The sequence below is a fragment of the Pseudochaenichthys georgianus genome, chromosome 7 (assembly GCF_902827115.2).
Source record: "Pseudochaenichthys georgianus chromosome 7, fPseGeo1.2, whole genome shotgun sequence".
Lineage (NCBI taxonomy): Eukaryota > Metazoa > Chordata > Actinopteri > Perciformes > Channichthyidae > Pseudochaenichthys > Pseudochaenichthys georgianus.
Window position 1 is genome coordinate 11,058,792 of NC_047509.1, and position 18,638 is coordinate 11,077,429.

Below are 18,638 nucleotides of genomic sequence, written 5' to 3' on the forward strand. Positions count from 1 at the left end.
TATTTTTTTGACTTGTAAAATATTCTTTTAAATTGACAAACATCGTATGTGTCATTCGTGGCACAATTCAAACGGGATCAAAAGATAACCTTTCTCTCTCCATTGACTTCAATGTATAATTCTACGCTTCCGGGGTCCCATGGAGGCTCCCGTAAAGGGAGGGACTTCGCCTCTCTATTGTTCCTAATCCCACTCTTCGTTAGAGCTCATTATTTCCCATTTCATGGCGTATTGAGCCACCCTTTGATTTTTGTGGCAATAATTTTTTACAAAAGACATTTTATTTTTAATCTACTCTTCAAACACCTTACATTAAGATTACTCCTTGATTGACATTTAAAAATATGTATTTTAGCCAGAAGAATAATTGTATTTATTAACTGTGTGCATCTTCATCTAAAAGCCCACATACAATATTAAAGGGTGTAAATGTAAATTCAATATTTTCCGCCAAATAATTTGCAAAAATATTATAATTTGTGTGGAAACATTTTCATTATTACGATTTCTTTTTATTTTAACCTCTTTTCCGTTCTCTTTCTCGATCCTCCTTAGCAACGGTCATTACAGTCCTTGACAGCGGTCTGTTCTACTAAATTTACAACGTGTGACACGTTCTGAATTGACCATTCAGAACTTTATTTTGCCTCCGTACGGCTATTAGCCGCGTTCACATCAATGGTTCATGTCCCCGAGCACTATTGCCGGTGCATCGGGGTGGCTGAGTTGCAGCTCATGGACACAGTCAGCGATGGAGCCTGCCGCCAGTGACGCTCTGCCGCTAGGAGGCACGTAAACAACAAACAGTAAAATACACCCGAATTCTCTAGGCAGATAAAAGGGTCTTAACGTCATACCGAGAATTTCTACGTTGGGATCACAGGTTTTACATTTTACTGAGTATGATCGGCACCACAGATCATTAATATACACACAAATACCGCCTCCTCTGGTTTTCCCCGAGTTCGCATCCTCGAACAAGGGTGAATCCAGGTACTTCAAAGAGAGATTCAGGCATCGTAGATTGTAGCCAACTTTCCGTGAAACATAGTAAAGAGGCCTCACGAAATTCATGACAGTACCTATGACATTTTATCGACGTATTATAGTATGTTTTTAATTAGATTTTCTACAACATTCTATACAAAGAGATGCTTTATCAATACATCAATCAATCAAGTTTATTAATATAGCCCAATATCACAAAGTTCACATTTGTCTCAGGGACCTTTACAGTTTGTACAGAATATTCATACAAATATGACACCCTCTGTCCTTACAACCTAACATTGGAGAAGGAAAAACTTCCAAAGAAAACCCAGTTAATGGGGAAGAAGTGGAAGAAACCTCAGGGAGAGCAACAGAGGAGGGTCGGACGGACGGACGGACGGACGGACGTTGTATTACTTTTTTACCAGATGATATAGTATGACAAAAGTATTATTTAAAACAACTAAGAATGACGAACACATTAGCGTACAACAAGGGCTATTTTTTGTTTAATGTCTGTAATCACCATGTAAAATAATCAGAGCTTTTTATCTGACTTGACTCATTCAAGGATTCTTTCAGTCGTCAGAGCAGGAAAATAACAACTGATAATTTGACTCTTTCCACTCCCAGAGTTATGACTCACTCTGGGAGGTCACATTTCAGATGAAAATCACATTCATCAAAATTCCTTCTTCATAAACTTAAAATTATTTTCTGGTCAAAATAATCATAACACAATCAGAAAAATAACTGAACTCAATGTAAAAATGGCATTTAAATTAACTTTAATAAATTAAACATGTACTGTACGCCACAATGTGCAATAACACCAGAGCACTTTAAGACGTGCAAATATATTGTCAATCCTTCAATTCAGGTGAAACATAGTCATACTATAAATGTTAAAATAACTCTATTGTCACAGCCTAGTAGTCCTTTAAATAAAAGGCACTTTTTCCAAATACCAATCAATTGCCCACATTAAAATCAAAGCCATGTGAATAGAGATTATCCATATGGTTACTTAAAAGCTACTAATTAACAAGAAGTACTTTTATTTTATCAGGAATTACACAATTTATTTGCGTATAACTATGAGGACACTAACAGTAATGAGCACTCTGTGTTTAAAATATTGGCATACATTTGATGGAGTTCAAATGTTGTCAGCTTTACGTTATCACAGTGAACCGTGCTGTATATTAAAGCTGTTATCTGAGCAGGAGGCGAAACACAGGAAGGCATTACTGAAGAGAAAAGTGGAAAATGTGTCAGACAGGAAGAAAGGATTAGTAGCCGCACGTTTTATAGGGCTAGATGAAACATTTCATTACATTTCATAGCTTGGTTCTGCCCACCACAAGCCTTAAAGCTTTATACTACACTAAATATAAAATCATGACTACATCTAGCCAGAACCTGCACCTGAGGAAGGACGCACACAACCAGGGAATGTTTAAAAATAAATAATCTGAGAAGACATCTAATACAGAAAAAAAGACTGGAGTGCGCCAGAAACTAGGACGGGTTTGTTGAGTATTTCTTACTACAAATCTTTACTTCATTATTCATCTGAGCTGGTTCTCAGCATAGATTTGAAGGCTTCTGTGCAAAGGCATCGATATCATGTCTATGTGTACAATCACTAACAAGCACATAACCTTTCAAACAAAAAACAAAGAGATATCACATATAGCGTTACACTGATATGGTGAAATAAATTGCTTAAGAATGTAATGGCTGAAGCTGGTGGAGATTTTACTGCTGGTCGTGGAGATACTACATCCATGTGGAGAACAGCCTGGGATAAAGGGAAAAACAAAATGTGTGAGATATATATGGAGGAGAGTACAGATGTTTCACGTGATAGAGTTGTGGAAAAGGCTGAAAATACCTCTTTTGGCTTCTTTAACTCCCAACACAGTTGTCTGTGTCTGCTGCACTGACGCCGTTTACAGAGTCCTGCAGGATGCAAAGGGAAGGGAGACGGCATTAAGACAAACACAGAGCCAAATAAGGAACCAGGCGTTTATTTTGACTGGCACCGACTGCAGTTGAGCTAATACCAAAAATCTGAGGTCAACAACCAGAGAAAACACACTCCCTGTCTGTTCATTACAGTATAAAGAGCACAGTAAATGTAATAAAGGTCACTTTGTGAGCAATAACATGCAAGAAACACATTGAAGATACTTAATAAAACGACATATCTGAGATGTTCTATGGGCCTGCTCTGTAGAATAATAATCCAATGTATGTGGAGCAGAGAAACCAAAACACAGCAGAACTATACGTCCAAAACATTTATTAATATATCAATTATTAATGAAGGGGTGAGAAAGAAACTCAGCTTTACACTTATAACTCCAATCAGTTGATAAAACAAATCAAACTGTACGTCTTTTACCATCCTTTTACATTTTGTATAGCTCTTTAGTTTTCCTGTTTTGTGGGACTTGGCACACGTTTCATTGTTCACCAGTTTTTCTATTTATTTATTTAGTTTACTCTCCATTTACCAGACCTTTAAACCTCTACCAATGACAGTAGTACTCACTACACTTTGTAGCAGCTCTGCCCCCTCGGATGCCTCAGAGAACTGCATGCTGGGTAAGGTGGGGGCCTGGGTCTTGCGGGCCTGCGGGGGGTTGCCCACGCTGTACAGACGGGGCCGTTTGATCTGGTCTTGGCTGGACAACGGGGTGAAGCTGTTCCTCCGGAGGAAAGCGGGCGGCACCGTATTTGCTGGGACTTTATACTGGAGAGTGAAGAAAGACAAAGGTGGGCTGATTACAATTTACTTTTTTAACCTCTCATAATCAAGGACTAAAAGGTCCCCTATTGTACTGTTTCTCATTACTTTATTATATGTCTCAGATATATACAAAACATGTCTCTGAAGTGTTTGGCTCCAAATACCAAACAGATCATTGCAGCATTACCCATAATCCCCCCTGTTTCAGCCCTGTGTCTAAAGTGCTGATTCTCTGTCTGTTACTTCAGATGAAAATAAGGAGCCCCTCTCCACGCCCCTCTGAGAGATATCTGGTTAAAAAGAACACAAAGGTGCTCTAGGAGGAGATTCAGGTGATAAGGTGGGGGGGGGGGGGGGGTAAGGGGTTACCTTGGTTGGTGACAGGTTTTTATATAAATGGATCAGGATAAAAAGAGAGAGAATCTCTTTTCCTGAAACCTTCAGAATGTCTTTACACAGAGGAGACACATGTTTATGTATACAAGACATGATAAGTGGATTTGGCAGAATAGGTGACCTTTAAATCCCCATGTCCCGAGTAAGTCACTATGAGAGGGCGAGGGAGGAAAAAGCCACTGAGACAAACAACTCTAAACAGAAAGGCCAGCGTCATGTTGGTCCCAGCAGACAGACAGGATATTTCTCAGCCCATTTAACAAGAGGTTTCTCAGGGAATGTGTTTATGTGTTAACACCCACTCTCTTTAGGACTCTTGGTTTCTCATCAGCACAAACTCTACAACCAGGGAGCAGATATGGAGCCGGCTGATTAGGAAATGAAGACAAAAAGAAATGAAACAATGCCTTTGGGATTTCCCGTCCAAACACAGATTCATCTTCTGTGCAGCATTTTCTAAATCGGTTCATTAAAGAATAGCCAGTTGCTAATTAGAAGTTGTCTGTTGGGGGACGGTGATTGATAAGTCCAGGGGGCAGAAGTAGAAACCATGCTAATTCACACAAACAAAGTGGTATTTTCGAAAGCAATTCTTATAGAAAAAGTGTACATACATTAATCGTGTGCTTGTTTGTTTTTCATCATGTTGCATTTCGCTTATTGGGGTCAGATCAGTCCCTTTAAGCCAATAGGTTGTTGTTCTTTGTGTTTCTTTATATCTCAACTCCGCAACTTGCTTCTTTTCTGTCGTTGTGTTTCTGCTGCTCGGTTTTATTTATTAAAAATGTAATCAAAAAATAAAATCTCAAAATGGCTGTAGGGGGTAACTGATCCTCGCTGCACGCACTGGGCACATGCACTACCCTGAACTCTGGGTCACAGTGACAGCTTCAGACAGATCTAACCACATACCTTTTAGAGAATATAATAAAAGATTCACAGGCTTACTAATGGTCTGTCCCGGTGGGTGTTGACAGCCTCCACCTTCAGGTCAAACATGTCCACTTTACAACCTATGAGAGGGAGGAACATATGTCACAACCCAACAGAAGGAAAACAATGATACGATACGATAATACTTTAGTGGTCAGATCAAGTAAGCAATTTGAATATTTAGCCATAAATATAGAAGTGGCAAAGGGTCAACAGGTCATGGTGGTGAGTTGTTACAGACCGCCCTCAGCTGTCAAAGACTCCTTGTCTTCACTAGCAAATCTTTTATCACAACTAGACTACAAGGAAATAGTGCTACTTGGATATTTTAACTGGGACTGGTTAACTGCAGTGTCAGAGGATTTTAAAAACCTTTGTATCTCATTGAATGTTACTCAGATTGTGGACAGTCCTACTCGCCCAAATATTAAGTCCCCTAATAAATCCTCCCTAATTGATCTCATTTTAACAAATGTTCCCCAGAAATATTCATCTGTGGGAGTATTTGCAAATGATCTGAGCGATCACTGTGTTGTAGCCACAATTAGGGACACTAAGGTCCGAAAGGTTAAACCTCGCATTATCATCAAGAGAGACATAAAACATTTTGTGGAGCAGGGTTTTGGGCATGATCTGTTTGATTTTGATTGGGGTCAAATCGATCTGTGTGCTGATGTAGAAACCGCATGGTCTTATTTGTATCTTGGTTTTATGGAGATCATTGATAGACATGCACCCCTGCGTACATTTAGAGTAAAGGGACGAGACAATCCTTGGTTTTCTGCTGAGCTGTCTAGTCTCCTTCATGAGAAGAACAAGGCCTGGGCAAAGGCTAGGAAATCAGGCTCAGAGATAGAATGGCTGCGTTTTAGGCAGCTAAGGAATAGCTTCACTTCAAATGTAAAAAGTGCAAAGTCGAAGTACTATTTGTCAGTTACCACAGAAAACCTAAATAATCCTAGGAAATCTTGGAAAGCAATCAAATCGATATCAACCGGTGAGATCCGTAATGAGCTACCTCCGTGCCTTACCACAGCATCTGGCTCTATATCGGACAGGGCCACTATGCTAAATTGCTTTAATGAGCATTTTGTGTCCTGTGGCTCTCTGTTTGATTCTGTGACTAACGGAGCGTCCACACTACAGCTTCAAAAATAGCTTGGAGCTGGGCGTGTCTGGAGCTTGGGGATTTTATTCAAGCAACACGGCCAACAACCAATCACATGAATCTCCCGCCCCCGACATACAAAGCAAAAAACCCCGGGGATTGTATGGGAGCAATATATAAATAAACTCCCCAAACAGGCGAAAACCTACCAGTTTCACCCACTGTCTCTGCCACCTCCCTCCATGCCTGGTTCCTCCGGTTTGTATCCCGGTAGGTGAAGAGGGTCTGGTCATACAAAACCGGGTGATTTGCTACGGCGATAGTTAGTTTCTCCTCCGACTTTTTTTGAAATATAGAAATTAACGGCGGGATATCTCTCCCAGCTTAGACGCGGTTTGATTGGCTACGGCTTCAGCTGTCAGATTTTGGGAAACGGGATTTGATTGGCTGGCGCTGGCTACTCCGGCGTCTCAGGCGACAGAAGTTGAACAATGTTCAACTTCTGTCGCCTGAGAGCTCTGCTACCCACAATTCAGTTCGGCGAAAAAGCGCGGCTACATGACGTCGCCCCATTGAAAGTGAATGGGCAGATTGGAGCTTTCGACGCTGTCGACGCTGTAGTGTAGACGGGCCGTAACTGCTTCTGTGAACACCCCAATCCGTGACTCTGAACAATGTGGTCTGGAAAACCCTTTCAGTTTTACTCCTTTTACTGTCAATGTTGTTCATGAAGCCTTATCTAAGCTAGATCCTAGGAAACCGGCTGGCCCGGACAACGTAGAACCTTTCTTTTTAAAGATAGCTGCAGACTTTATTGCTCCACCTCTTACTTCTCTTTTTAACCTCTCCCTCAGCACGAACACAATTCCAAAAGTATGGAAGTCTGTTTATGTATTGTCTTTACTGAAAGGAGGGGAGGCAACTATTTTAAATAACTATAGGCCAATCTCTAAATTGTCAGTTCTGGCTAAGGTTCTTGAATGCATAGTGAGTGAACAGGTAAAGGAGTTTTTATGTACAAATGACATCCTGTCTAAACATCAGTCAGGATTCAGAAAGAAACATAGCACCATCACTGCCACAATGAAAGTGGTGAATGACATTACTAGTATTTTAGATAATAAGCAGAGTTGTGCAGCTCTGTTTATTGACCTTTCCAAAGCGTTTGACACCGTTGATCATCACATCTTAAATCAGAGGCTACTCAGTATTGGCCTATCCAGCCTTGCAGTGGGGTGGTTTGTGAACTACCTCTCTGAAAGGTCCCAATGTGTTCATTTTGATGGACTGTCTTCTGAGTGGTTAAACATTTCTAATGGTGTACCACAAGGTTCTGTTTTAGGACCACTTTTATTCTCCATATATATTAACAGCGTAGGTGAAAATGTGGATGAAGCTACTTTACATTTTTATGCGGATGATACTGTGATGTATTGTGCAGGTCCCTCCATTAAAGAGGCTGTTGTTAAATTACAGGCTGTTTTTAACACTATTCAGACTCAGCTCTCTGAATTAAAGCTTCTTTTGTGGATAAAACCAAGGTAATGCTCTTTTCAAAAGCAAAAAAGACACCAGAGCCTGTTTTTGATATTGTGACTACGCAAGGAACTAAACTTGAAGTTGTTGCCTGTTCAAATACCTTGGTATCTGGCTTGATGATTGTCTCTCTTTTAAACATCAGGTCACTAATCTGCTTAAAAAGCTGAGGGTTAGGCTAGGTGTCTTCTACAGGAACAAGTCCTGTTTCTCGCTTGAGGCCAGGAAAAGGCTAGTCACTGTGACCTTTTTACCTGTGCTGGACTATGGTGATTTGATCGATATGAATGCACCTGCCCATTGCCTGGAAAAGTTAGATGCCGCCTATCACAGTGCTCTGAGATTTGTTACTAACTGTAAAGCACTTACTCATCACTGTACCCTGTATACCAAGGCAGGTCTGCCTTCACTTACTGTACGGAGGCTCAGTCATTGGTACATGTTCATTTATAAAGCCATGTTGGGTAAACTACCTTTTTATATCTGCTCTCTGATCTCTCGACAAATTGAAAGTACGTATTGCCTGAGATCTCATGATGTTGTTTTATTAAATGTGCCAAGTGCTAGGACTGTCTTAGGGAAGAAAGCTTTTAGATGTGCAGCTCCACTAAATTGGAACAGTCTGCAAACCTGTTTAAAACTGAGCACTTTGCATCATTTTAAAACTCGGCTGGGTGACATGCTGTTTGATACTCATGGTACCTGTCACTGTAAATAGAGTTTTGTAAACTGTACATTATGTTGTATGTCATCCTTATTGTTGTTCTGTTGTTTTTATGTTACATGTGTAACTAATGTCCTGCAAGTCACCCTTGAAAAAGAGATCTTTTGATCTCAAGGGGCTTTCACCTGGTTAAATAAAGGCTACAAACAAACAAGTCTGAAATGTGACTTGCATCACAGCGGCTCCATGTGTAACATCAACATAGACAAATATCAAGACACAATACATGAAAAACAAACAACAAACATTTAACATAACAATCACTGAGAGAAAACATGCTCAAGTCCCTTTAGCGTGCATTTGATCTGGATTCAGCTCTGTATTTACTGTGAGGATTGACTGGAGCACAAAGGATGCTTCAGTCTGACTTCATTGAATGGCGGGACGCTGTCTCTCTGATTAGATGGTAGCAGTTCATATTGGCTGTTCAGAACATGGTTTGGGTCCGAGATGATGTCGTTGGACAGCCTCACTAGGTTATTATGGTATGCTGAATATATGAGAATAAATTAGCCGAGTTTTGAACAGTGCAGTGACTTACCATAAGCCACAGGGGTGAGTTTCAGAACGGTGTGCAGGGGACACTTCAAGTAGGGAAGATCATCTGTGCCAACAAAAAGAAGAAAAACATGTTTCAGTCATGTTTGAGTTTCCCCTCTCAGGTTTGACTGAACATTGAGGCTGCAGTGCTGCATGTCACATATGTGAGGGTGCAGTGCTGCATGTCACATATGTGAGGCAGGGTTTCCGTTAGCCGGTAATTACCGGTTTTTAGCTGGTAACATTTATAAAAAACCGGTAAATTCAAAACCTGACGGTCAAAATGTCTGGTAATAATTAGGGAGGCTCCGATCGATCGGCCGCCGGTCATTATCGGCCGATATTCACTCTTAATAGTTTGATCGGTGCTCTCTATAAAGGCCGATCAGGAGAGCTGGATCTGATCGATATGGACATAAACGCGAGTGTAGTGTAACCGGACGCGAGAGAGAGATCAGATCAGCTGCTGAGTCTGACCGAGACACGCAGCTCTGCAGGATCACCTGAAGCCCCGCCCTCTGTTTAGCGGGCTGCAGGAGCTGACTGCTGTCAGGAGAGAGAGAGGGAGGGGAAAAGAGAGGCTCCGTTTCTCCCGTGTTATTAATCAAAGTTAATGTAAACTTCTGAATAATGTACGTTATCTACTACAAGTAGTTTGTTTGAATGTAATAATTATGTTGTTTGTTGTTTGTGGAATCATTTATTGAAAAATGAATTTTTCGATCTGTTACGATTATAAACTGAAGCGATATAAAAATGAGCCCGTGAACTGAGTTTTAAACTGAAGCATATCTGCTCATAGTCCGGTAATTACCTGCTAACGGAAACATTGCTACACAACTATTATTATTATTATTGAAATATGACCGGTAAGTTTCAAATTAGTCCGATAAAATAAATTCTGCCCGGACATTTGACCGGCGAGAAAAAATCCTAGCGGAAACCCTGATGTGAGGGTGCAGTGGGGTGAAGTGCAGTCAGAGCAGCACCCACAGTTTGGTTTCTGCAGTCATCAAACTGTGGGTGTGACACAGAGCCGCAGCCTGACCACATTCTCTGCTGACTGACATAATGTCTGCCCGTACCTATTTTTGGATTTGATTTAAAGCCGCATTTTCCTTTCTGACCAGCCAGTTGTTCTTCAGCCTTCTTATTTTTCACTTTGAGCCAATTTCCGTACATTTAATTAAATCCAGACAAAATTATTTCCTTTGTACTATGTAAATATGGAAGATGATTGAATACTGCTAGTTATTTTGACCATGTGTTATTGTTTTAATGTGTGCTTGCCTCTTTTTTGGTGTAAAGTTCAAAGTTTGGTTTATCTGTAAACACAAAAAATGTTTCAATCGAGACGAATCGCATTTGATCAGTTCTGCCTTAGTGCCCTCCTGGGATGGCATCAAAAAAACTGTCACACAGCAATTTATTTGCGCAGATTGAATATTTGTTTCCCTTCTACCCTGTCAAATGTGGCAAAAACCATTTGCAGCAATGACTTTGCTCCGTCAAATATTTTTTTCAAGTGTGGCCTTTTTTACAGAATTTAAATCCCCCTCCATTCAGTTGAAGCTCTTACTTTATTTTCCTGCTACTTCCATCATCACAAAATTAACGCATGTCAGATTTGAAGGTCACAAAAATGCTGTCTTTTCAGACACCAACAAATAAAGCCTTTTAAACGTGTTTTGTCATCATGAAGTCCTACTCATCCATTAAAGCTGTACTGAGAATTGTCTTCACCGTAAAGCTAACTGAATAGTTTAAAGTTAGCTTTGAATCAAGCATGCAGATACTTTTTGGTCTCATTAAGGTTTTGACACATTCATGCTATTAAATGTTCCTCTTTAGATACATTTAGACCAGCAGAAAAAAAGTGACTCAGGGGAAGCAGTCAATTATAGCTTTAAGATTAATCAACGGCTGCTTTACTGTGAGGCTTTGCCTGGGCGTGTTTCATGTTTCTGTGTGTTACCTGCACTTTTGTCCAAGAAGTAAGCGAGCAGGCATCTCATGACGGCCTGATGACAGATGACGAGCACGTTGCCCTGCCGCTCCAGCTCCATGATGACGGGCTCCAGCCGCTGAACCAGATCCTGGTAGGACTAGAGAAAGGGATATCAATCTAATTTAGTTTTAGTTCTATTATATTAAGTGTTTGCAGAAATCACTTTCCAGTCTCTTACTTCTCCTCCAGGGTAGCGGTAATGGTACTTGTCCTGATCCCTCATGGCGAACTCCTCTGGGTACGTTTCCTCGATCATTTCATAGGACATTTCTTCACACACTCCCTGAAACACAAAGTAACAATAACACTTAAACACACACCAGCACAGTTTGTCCAAAACCAGATTTGCAAAAAAACAAATGTGTACAGATGACGTTAAAACAGTTAGCTTCTCTATGCAGCCTACTTTTGGTGCATTTATAGGAAAGGAAAAAGAAGAACACGTTTTTAATGGTGATTTCAGTATTTGCCTAAGCTTCCAAGACGGACGGGTGCGAGTCTGATACACAGTAAAGTTAAATGTAATCATCTGCATCTTGAGTTTCACATCAGAGCACGTACAGCATCTATCTCATTGAGGATCTTCCACTGCTCGTAGGGCACTCCCAGCTCCTCGGCCGTCTGGATGGTGCGTCTCAGCTGACTCGTCCAAACCTTCAGGTCGGACAGACGGTGCTCCTCCACAAAACCCTTCAGTGCTGCTGAAAACTGAAGAGATAAATATCAACCAAGTGTTAATGATAAAGAACTGACATCTAAACACATAAGAGAACCTATACAGTGGATAGAGTCAAGTATTTCTCCCCATAATAGCCCCTTAATCTTTTGTAACACCAAGATTTAATTCGCGCCATCTGACTGGACTCTCAAAAGACTGTTTACAAAGTTTATAACTTGGAAATGACGTCATTGTTAAATTAGGTTCAGATTATATGAAATGACTAGTTCATCATTTGCTGTCTTTCCCAGAGGGAGATGCCACTCACATATCTGTCCTCTTAATATGAAGATAAAGCCAGCTAGCTTAATTTAGCATAAAAACTGTTTAAAATGTTTTTAAAATAAACTTTCAAAAAGAAAAAGGAATAGCCAGGCTAGCAGTTCCTACTTCTTTTATGCCAAACTAGGCTAAACTGTAACTAGGACAGAAAGGAAGTGTTATTAAAACAAATCCCCATATGCAAAACACTTCCTGTAGAAGCAGCTATCTTTATTGAGTTTATAAATGTAAGACTTTGTTAGCACCTCCTTCCCTCTCTCTGACAGCTCAGCATCCCCCCCGATGCGTCCCTCCACGTTGTGATGGCTCTCTCCGTGCCGACACAGGTAGATGGAGTGGGAGTGCACATGGATGTTCATGAGGTAGTAAACTATTTTACTCTGGATGTAGTCCTGCACCCTGTTGACCAGGAAACTACGGCCCACATTGATGACCTGGATGAAGGAGCGGTTCCTGCGGGAGGAAAGAAAGAGGGTTTATTACAACTGAAGACTCTGAGAAGAGGCTCAAGGGAAGGGACATCTTGTACTCTGGGTGGAGTCTTAATCTCCTGATATTTCATTTATCACACGCTTCAGAACATTCTGTGTCATTAACAGCGACAAGGTTCAAGAAGATCAACAACTGATCTCTACAAACAAAGATACAAGAATGTGTGCATATTGTTAGTTACGTAACTTTATTTTTATAAACACACATAATCACATAATAAAAGAACTCTGGTAACTGATACATACTGTACATTATACTAATATTCTAACTTTATTTTACAATTTATATATCTACCTGTTGTTGATATGGTGTCTTGTAGTATAACGCACATATGTTCACATTTGTAAACGCTCTGATTATTTCTTGGTTTGTATAGATTTATATATTTAGTGTGGCATAGGAGCAAATGTTAAGTAAACCAATTTCCCCAAAGGATCAATAAAGTATTTCAGTTTTTTATCATTTTGAATTTGCAAATATCACCAGTTATCTGTTTTTCCTGGAGCCAGGTGATCTTAATTAATGACTAATTATTATTATTATTATTACTACCACTACTGCATTTATGGTGTTACAGCTCCATAAATCAAATACCAATAGAAGAGCAGACAGTAAACATTTTAGATCACAAATGAGCTTCTGTCTCCCCCTGCTGGACAGTTTCTGCAAGCACACGTTCGACCAAAAATATGCCAAGATAATCTACAGGGCCAACATAAATAAATGATTAAGGACAGTTAGCTCTAAAGTATGTTTATTGTTGAGAAGTATTTAACAAAATGTCAATGACGGAAAATAAATCCAACACCTAGCACCCGTAACAAAATGTCTTCTTACTTGTCGTGTTCGTCCGGATCTAAAGGTGTGTATGTCACTTTATAACACTCTATCCGCTTCAGAAAATCCTCCATCACACTCTCTCTGTCTCTCTCAGGGTAATCGGGGCTGGAAACCTTCACATCCTGTGTTATAAAAAGAGACATTTGCAAAGATGATTCACCATGACGTCCAACAACTCGAGGGCAAAATGTGCCAATAGTTTGAAAAGCATCATTTACCAGGATATTCGTGGCGATGACATCTGGATCGTCACATATTGATTCAACAAAAAACACCTAACAAAAGACGCTAAGCATTAGAAATCCAGAATTCATGTGAAAATACACAAATGATTTAGACAATGAAACCGACCTTGTATGAATTATCCTTAGCAAAATTAAGGATGAGATCCCTCCTTTCTCTGGTGGTGTTGGTGGCGTCAAAAACCTGACGGATAGCAAAACATATTCAGACCAAATCCAGCTACAATCAATATCATTACCAGTATATGCAGCTGCACAGTGTCCTTACAGCGATCTGGCCTCCCTCCTCGTTCAGATAGGCCTTCACATCCTCCAGTGCCACCAGAGCACACTGTCTGTGGAGACATAATGAGAAGAATTGACCAGGAAATCAGATTAGCTTTAAATGCTTCCTAAAAGACATGATGTGCAGTAATACATTCAGGGACATCATTTATTGAATCGAATAAGTGCAGCTCCATTTGTTAAGCAAACACTGTGCAGTCTACAGAGGCATTTAAATGTCAAAGCGCTCTGGTGTTTTCATTGGGCGTAGCAATGACAACGCGGTTAAACACGCAGAGGGACACATGTGGGAAAGGAGTCATTGTACTACACGGAAGAATGTCACCACAAGGAGAAACTCACTTTCTGATTTCCATTGCTTCTTTGTTGTCATGTCTGAAGAAGTCAAAGGACTTGTACGACTGCACTGCTTCTCTCCGATACACCCCAAGGTTAAATACTGTAAGGGAACAAAAACAGAGGGAGAAAGAGACTCAGACCAGTTCAGCTGCATTCCATTCATGTGAAAACATCAGAGCACCACAAACACCGCCTGTTGATAGGGGCTGGTGGGATAAACACAACCACGTATGAACACAGCGTTGCCCTAAGCACCAGATGTTCAGATAAGTATTATCACTGAATGCCATTACAGTTCCATACAAAGGGACAGTGTCATGTAAAGGGGCGGTTCACCAGAGAAAGATATTCTGTACGTTCTTTCTCTACATTTAGTGCTTTTATCAATCGATATGATTTTGGTGTGAGTTGCTGAGTGTTTGAGATCTTGGCCGTAGAGATGTCTGCCATTACTTATTTTGAATGTAATTTAACTAGATGACACTCGCTTGTAGTACTCGCCAAAATACATTAAAAAAAACGGTCTCTTTTTAGAAACCATGACACAGTTGCTCTAAATAACCAGAGCGGTTTCATGTGAACTGTTTTGTCTGTAAACAATCTAGATTTATAAAAAGCACTACGAGTAAGAGATAAGGATGTATTTTAGATTCTGTCCCTGCAGATACATGTTTGCCCTGAACACATCTTTCCATTTACAGTTCTTTTAATCATTTAGAGCGATTACAGGGCCTTTGAATCCAAGCCTCACCTGTTTTTATTGGTTGTATTTCCTGTGGACGGATCAAATGTTACCACATGAATACATTAAAACATGTATTGCTTCTGTACTGACCCTTAGTCGGCACTCCGATCCAGTTGAGGTAGCGCGTCAGCTTCTTACCCATGTAGGTTTTCCCTCTAGCGGGCAACCCAATCATCACTATCACAGTCGGAGAATTGGTCATGTAGGAGGCCCAGGCTGCACACACAAGAAACAGAGTTAATTATTAGGCATACAAGGATTTATTGTGTGTAACAATTACCTTTATTTTCACTTTAAACTAGGGCTGCACGAGTTGGGGAAATAATCTAATTGCGTTTTTTTCTGACAGATATTGCGATTCGATTTGTGATATTTGTTTTTAAGCGACCCAACGGAAGTTTACTGTAAAATGCGGCCATACCTCCGGCTAGGAAGGTCGTATCAACGTGCTCCCGTCTCTAGCACCCCCGCAGCCCGAGCTGCGAGTGAAAGAACTAAACTTACATGAAACTTCCGTTGGGTTGCTTTAAAGTCAAGCTTCAGTTTAAGACTCACCCTGTAATAGAAACATGTGATGGAGCATTACTAACCTGACTCAGATGGTTTGTTTCACCAAAGCATCTAGGAAAGCTCCATTGGAAGCCATTTGGAAAAGTATTTCAAAAAGACTTGGCAGGTGATTGGATCAATCTGTCTATCACCTTCTATCATGGGCCACTTCTGATTGGTTAACAATGACTGGTACATGTGGAGCACAGCACTTCTGATTGGTTAACAATGACTGGTACATGTGGAGCACAGCACTTCTGATTGGTGTGGATGACTGAAAAAATCGCAGGCTTTGCGATTTGATAATTGCATAATTTCAAATCGCGATTTCGATTTCAAATCGATTAATCGTTCAGCCCGACTTTAAACCTGCCCCTAAAAGACGTAATTCATGTTATAAAAAGGGGCAGATATGCCTACTGTTTACTGACAGGAAGCAGAGGGACGGTTGTGAAATAATCCAATGTCACCCCTGCATTGTTCATCTACCAGCTAGTTAACGTTTAGTTGAACTTTTCCATCTTATGACTGTCTTCTAATGACTGCCGGTTAATGTTTCCCAATACCTGCAGGACTTTTGGCTAGGACATCGAAGGGAAAATATGTCAACACATTGTCTTGCTCCTTTTACTTTCAGTGTCCATAACCATGACCATTGCTCAGCCCATAAAAAGCATAAACTTGGCAAGACAAGCCTTGGCTGGAGATTGTATACACAGATGTCTGCAGCTTGGTGCAGAGCAGGAAAGGTTTGTTATCAACACATCTTGGTTCAAATCATTTCACCTTCCTGTATAAATAATCCTCGAACACTTACTGGAAATAAAACACATTTCATTGATTTCACATGACTCTTAGTGTTGACCTTGCTTGTTGCTGTGTTTCTTTGCAGTACCTGTACAGTACACTGTTCTCATACTGATGACTAAAGAAGGTGGGTCAAAGCTGACATTTAACAATCAGTGGCTGCTGAAACCTTATCACCTCTATTTACCCGTGACCAATAGAGCAGGAAATGTGATTAAACAAAACAAGTTCACAATTTACAGCACACTGCTCCTGCATTATATTACATAATGCTATAATGCAGGTGCATAAAGGTCAATAATAACTACAGATCCGGTTACAGCCTCAGAAAACGAGGACAAATAAACCACTCACAGCACTTCTTCTCAGTGGCCCTAATGTCCGTCCTCCTGGCCTCCGAGGAGCCGTCTGCAGCCGCTGCAGCTCTCTGCTGCCGGCCCGCCATGATCGCTCTGATTTGTGTGCGGCTGTCCTGCATCAGCTGATCTGGACCCTGTTAGGATGAGGTCAGCATCTCTCTGTGGAGGACAAGGTTTTGCTCTATCATAACAAACACTGCCTGATGATACAGCAGGCCAAAGTGCACATACAATACAGTGAATTGATAACAGATGATCTAATCTAATTTAGGTAATAATGCTGTTATATATTTAAGGATGCTTGAGACTAACAGAAAGAGATCCTTGGAGGAAAAAGGGCAAGGGAATTAATATTGGAGATAAAGTATCAGACTATTTTCTAAACTCATTTTAACCTCACCAGTGATTAAATAATTACTTAATAATTATATTTGTTGAGATACAGACAAGACAAGTTCATCCCTTTCAGATTGTATACTCTCTCTTGTTTTAGGGAGGCAACCAAATATTATTTTCATTACCTATTTTTTTCGTCGACAAAATGATTAACAATTTGATCCATAAATCAGAAAATACTGGGGAAAATGTCCATAATTATTTCCCAAACCAATGCTGACATGTTTAAATATCTTTTAAATATCCAATACTCTAATATTTAGTTCAACACCCTAAATGACACCGAAATCCAGCAAATATCCAAAATGGACAAGTTTAAACTAGTGAATTATTCTAATCTGTAATAGTTGATGATCTGTCAGAATTGTTTGCCATTATTTTTCATTAACTATTCAGTTAGTTGTAGCATCTAAACTCATTGCTGACTTGCACATAGTGGTGAAAAGTAACTAAGTATATGTAGTACTGTACACAAGAAAATATTTGAGGTAATTGTACTTTTGCTAAGTATTTTTATTTTACACTACTTTATACTTTTACTCTACTACATTTTGGAGGCAAATATTGTACTTTTTACTCCACTACATGTATTTACTAGTTACTTTATAAATTCAGATTTGTAATACTTTAAAATATGATTTATTTGGTATAGATTACACCATCCAACATTTAAGTAACTAGTATAGTATAGTATATTTGATACAAGTATATTGACCTAATCCTACATCAATACTTTACTTAAGTACCATTCTCGAAATGTAGTATTTTACCAGGGTGGTATTAGCACTTTTACCCAAGTAAATCATCTGGATACTTTTTCCACCATTGCTCATGTCTAATATACTATCAGAGGTATTATGACAGAAGCTAGGTTAGAGCAAAACCCACAATAACTAATCTGTTTTATTATAATTGAATAATTAATCGGAGAAGTTGCACCACTGTGACATAATGTCTCTTACAGCAGAGCAGTGGGGTACTATGTACCTGACGTATACTATCAATCACTTCTGCTTTTACGTTATTTCAATAGACAAAAAATCATTGAAACAAAGCGGGGATGAAAACGCATGAAAAATGAAAATGGTTTTAACTTACCAGAAATCTGCAGGAGCTGTTAATACCTGCTTATTACCTTTGTAACAATCAGTTAGCTCAGCACTGCCGGGGGGGACTCCTTCTTCTCGGATGTTGAAGCTCCGCCTCCTCGGTGTCAAACCAGCAGCTTCCGGTTGGGATTTCCAAAATAAAATATCGGAACTCCGATGTGTAAAGCTAGCATCTCTTTTTTGGATAAAAAAAACATGAATTTGGTTCAAAATATAAAACATTAAAGTACCACTCAGAGTTGTGTTTGTTTTAAAGTTAACATATTATAACCTATGGTGATTTTTTCAAAATGTCTGGTGCTGTAAAAGGTTGTTTCAAATTGTGATCGATTTATAAATAACCCAAATCATTTTTTATTTTGTGAATGATATATTAATATAACCGGCTGCAGTGCTCCTTGATTATGGCTGGGTCCATGCAGATTGCGACAGATTTAATGTCAGTTTTGTGATTTTATTTTGAAATCAGTCTTGTTCTGGTT

At 39.8% G+C, this 18,638-nt stretch overlaps 1 protein-coding gene across 2 annotated transcripts; it reads right to left on the bottom strand.

The window, feature by feature from the left end:
• Window positions 1-1,101: 1,101 nt before the first annotated feature.
• On the bottom strand, window positions 1,102-18,255 carry LOC117449518 (6-phosphofructo-2-kinase/fructose-2,6-bisphosphatase 2-like). Of its 2 annotated transcripts, XM_034087246.2 has the most exons (17): window positions 18,146-18,255; window positions 16,647-16,810; window positions 15,027-15,152; window positions 14,195-14,291; window positions 13,836-13,902; window positions 13,677-13,751; window positions 13,544-13,600; window positions 13,323-13,447; window positions 12,239-12,446; window positions 11,555-11,701; window positions 11,172-11,276; window positions 10,961-11,090; window positions 8,987-9,049; window positions 5,093-5,157; window positions 3,551-3,751; window positions 2,888-2,955; window positions 1,102-2,794 (listed from the first exon to the last, which is right to left on the bottom strand). In XM_034087246.2, the coding sequence occupies exons 2-16, from the start codon at window positions 16,768-16,770 to the stop codon at window positions 2,902-2,904; spliced, it is 1,644 nt and encodes a 547-aa protein (XP_033943137.1). In that variant the 5' UTR covers window positions 16,771-16,810; window positions 18,146-18,255; the 3' UTR covers window positions 1,102-2,794; window positions 2,888-2,901. The 2 variants fall into 2 exon arrangements, with proteins under 2 accessions (XP_033943137.1, XP_033943138.1); XM_034087247.2 differs by lacking the exon at window positions 13,544-13,600.
• Window positions 18,256-18,638: the final 383 nt, after the last annotated feature.

Excerpts from the sequence above, each read along its gene's own strand:
- LOC117449518 (XM_034087246.2), bottom strand. The coding sequence starts at position 16,770 with ATGCAGGACAGCCGCACACAAATCAGAGCGATCATGGCGGGCCGGCAG. Across the intron at positions 14,292-15,026 it reads GATCGGAGTGCCGACTAAGG|TATTTAACCTTGGGGTGTAT; the intron begins GTCAGTACAGAA and ends GTTCCCTTACAG. Across the intron at positions 3,752-5,092 it reads CCCACCGGGACAGACCATTA|TATAAAGTCCCAGCAAATAC; the intron begins GTAAGCCTGTGA and ends TTCACTCTCCAG.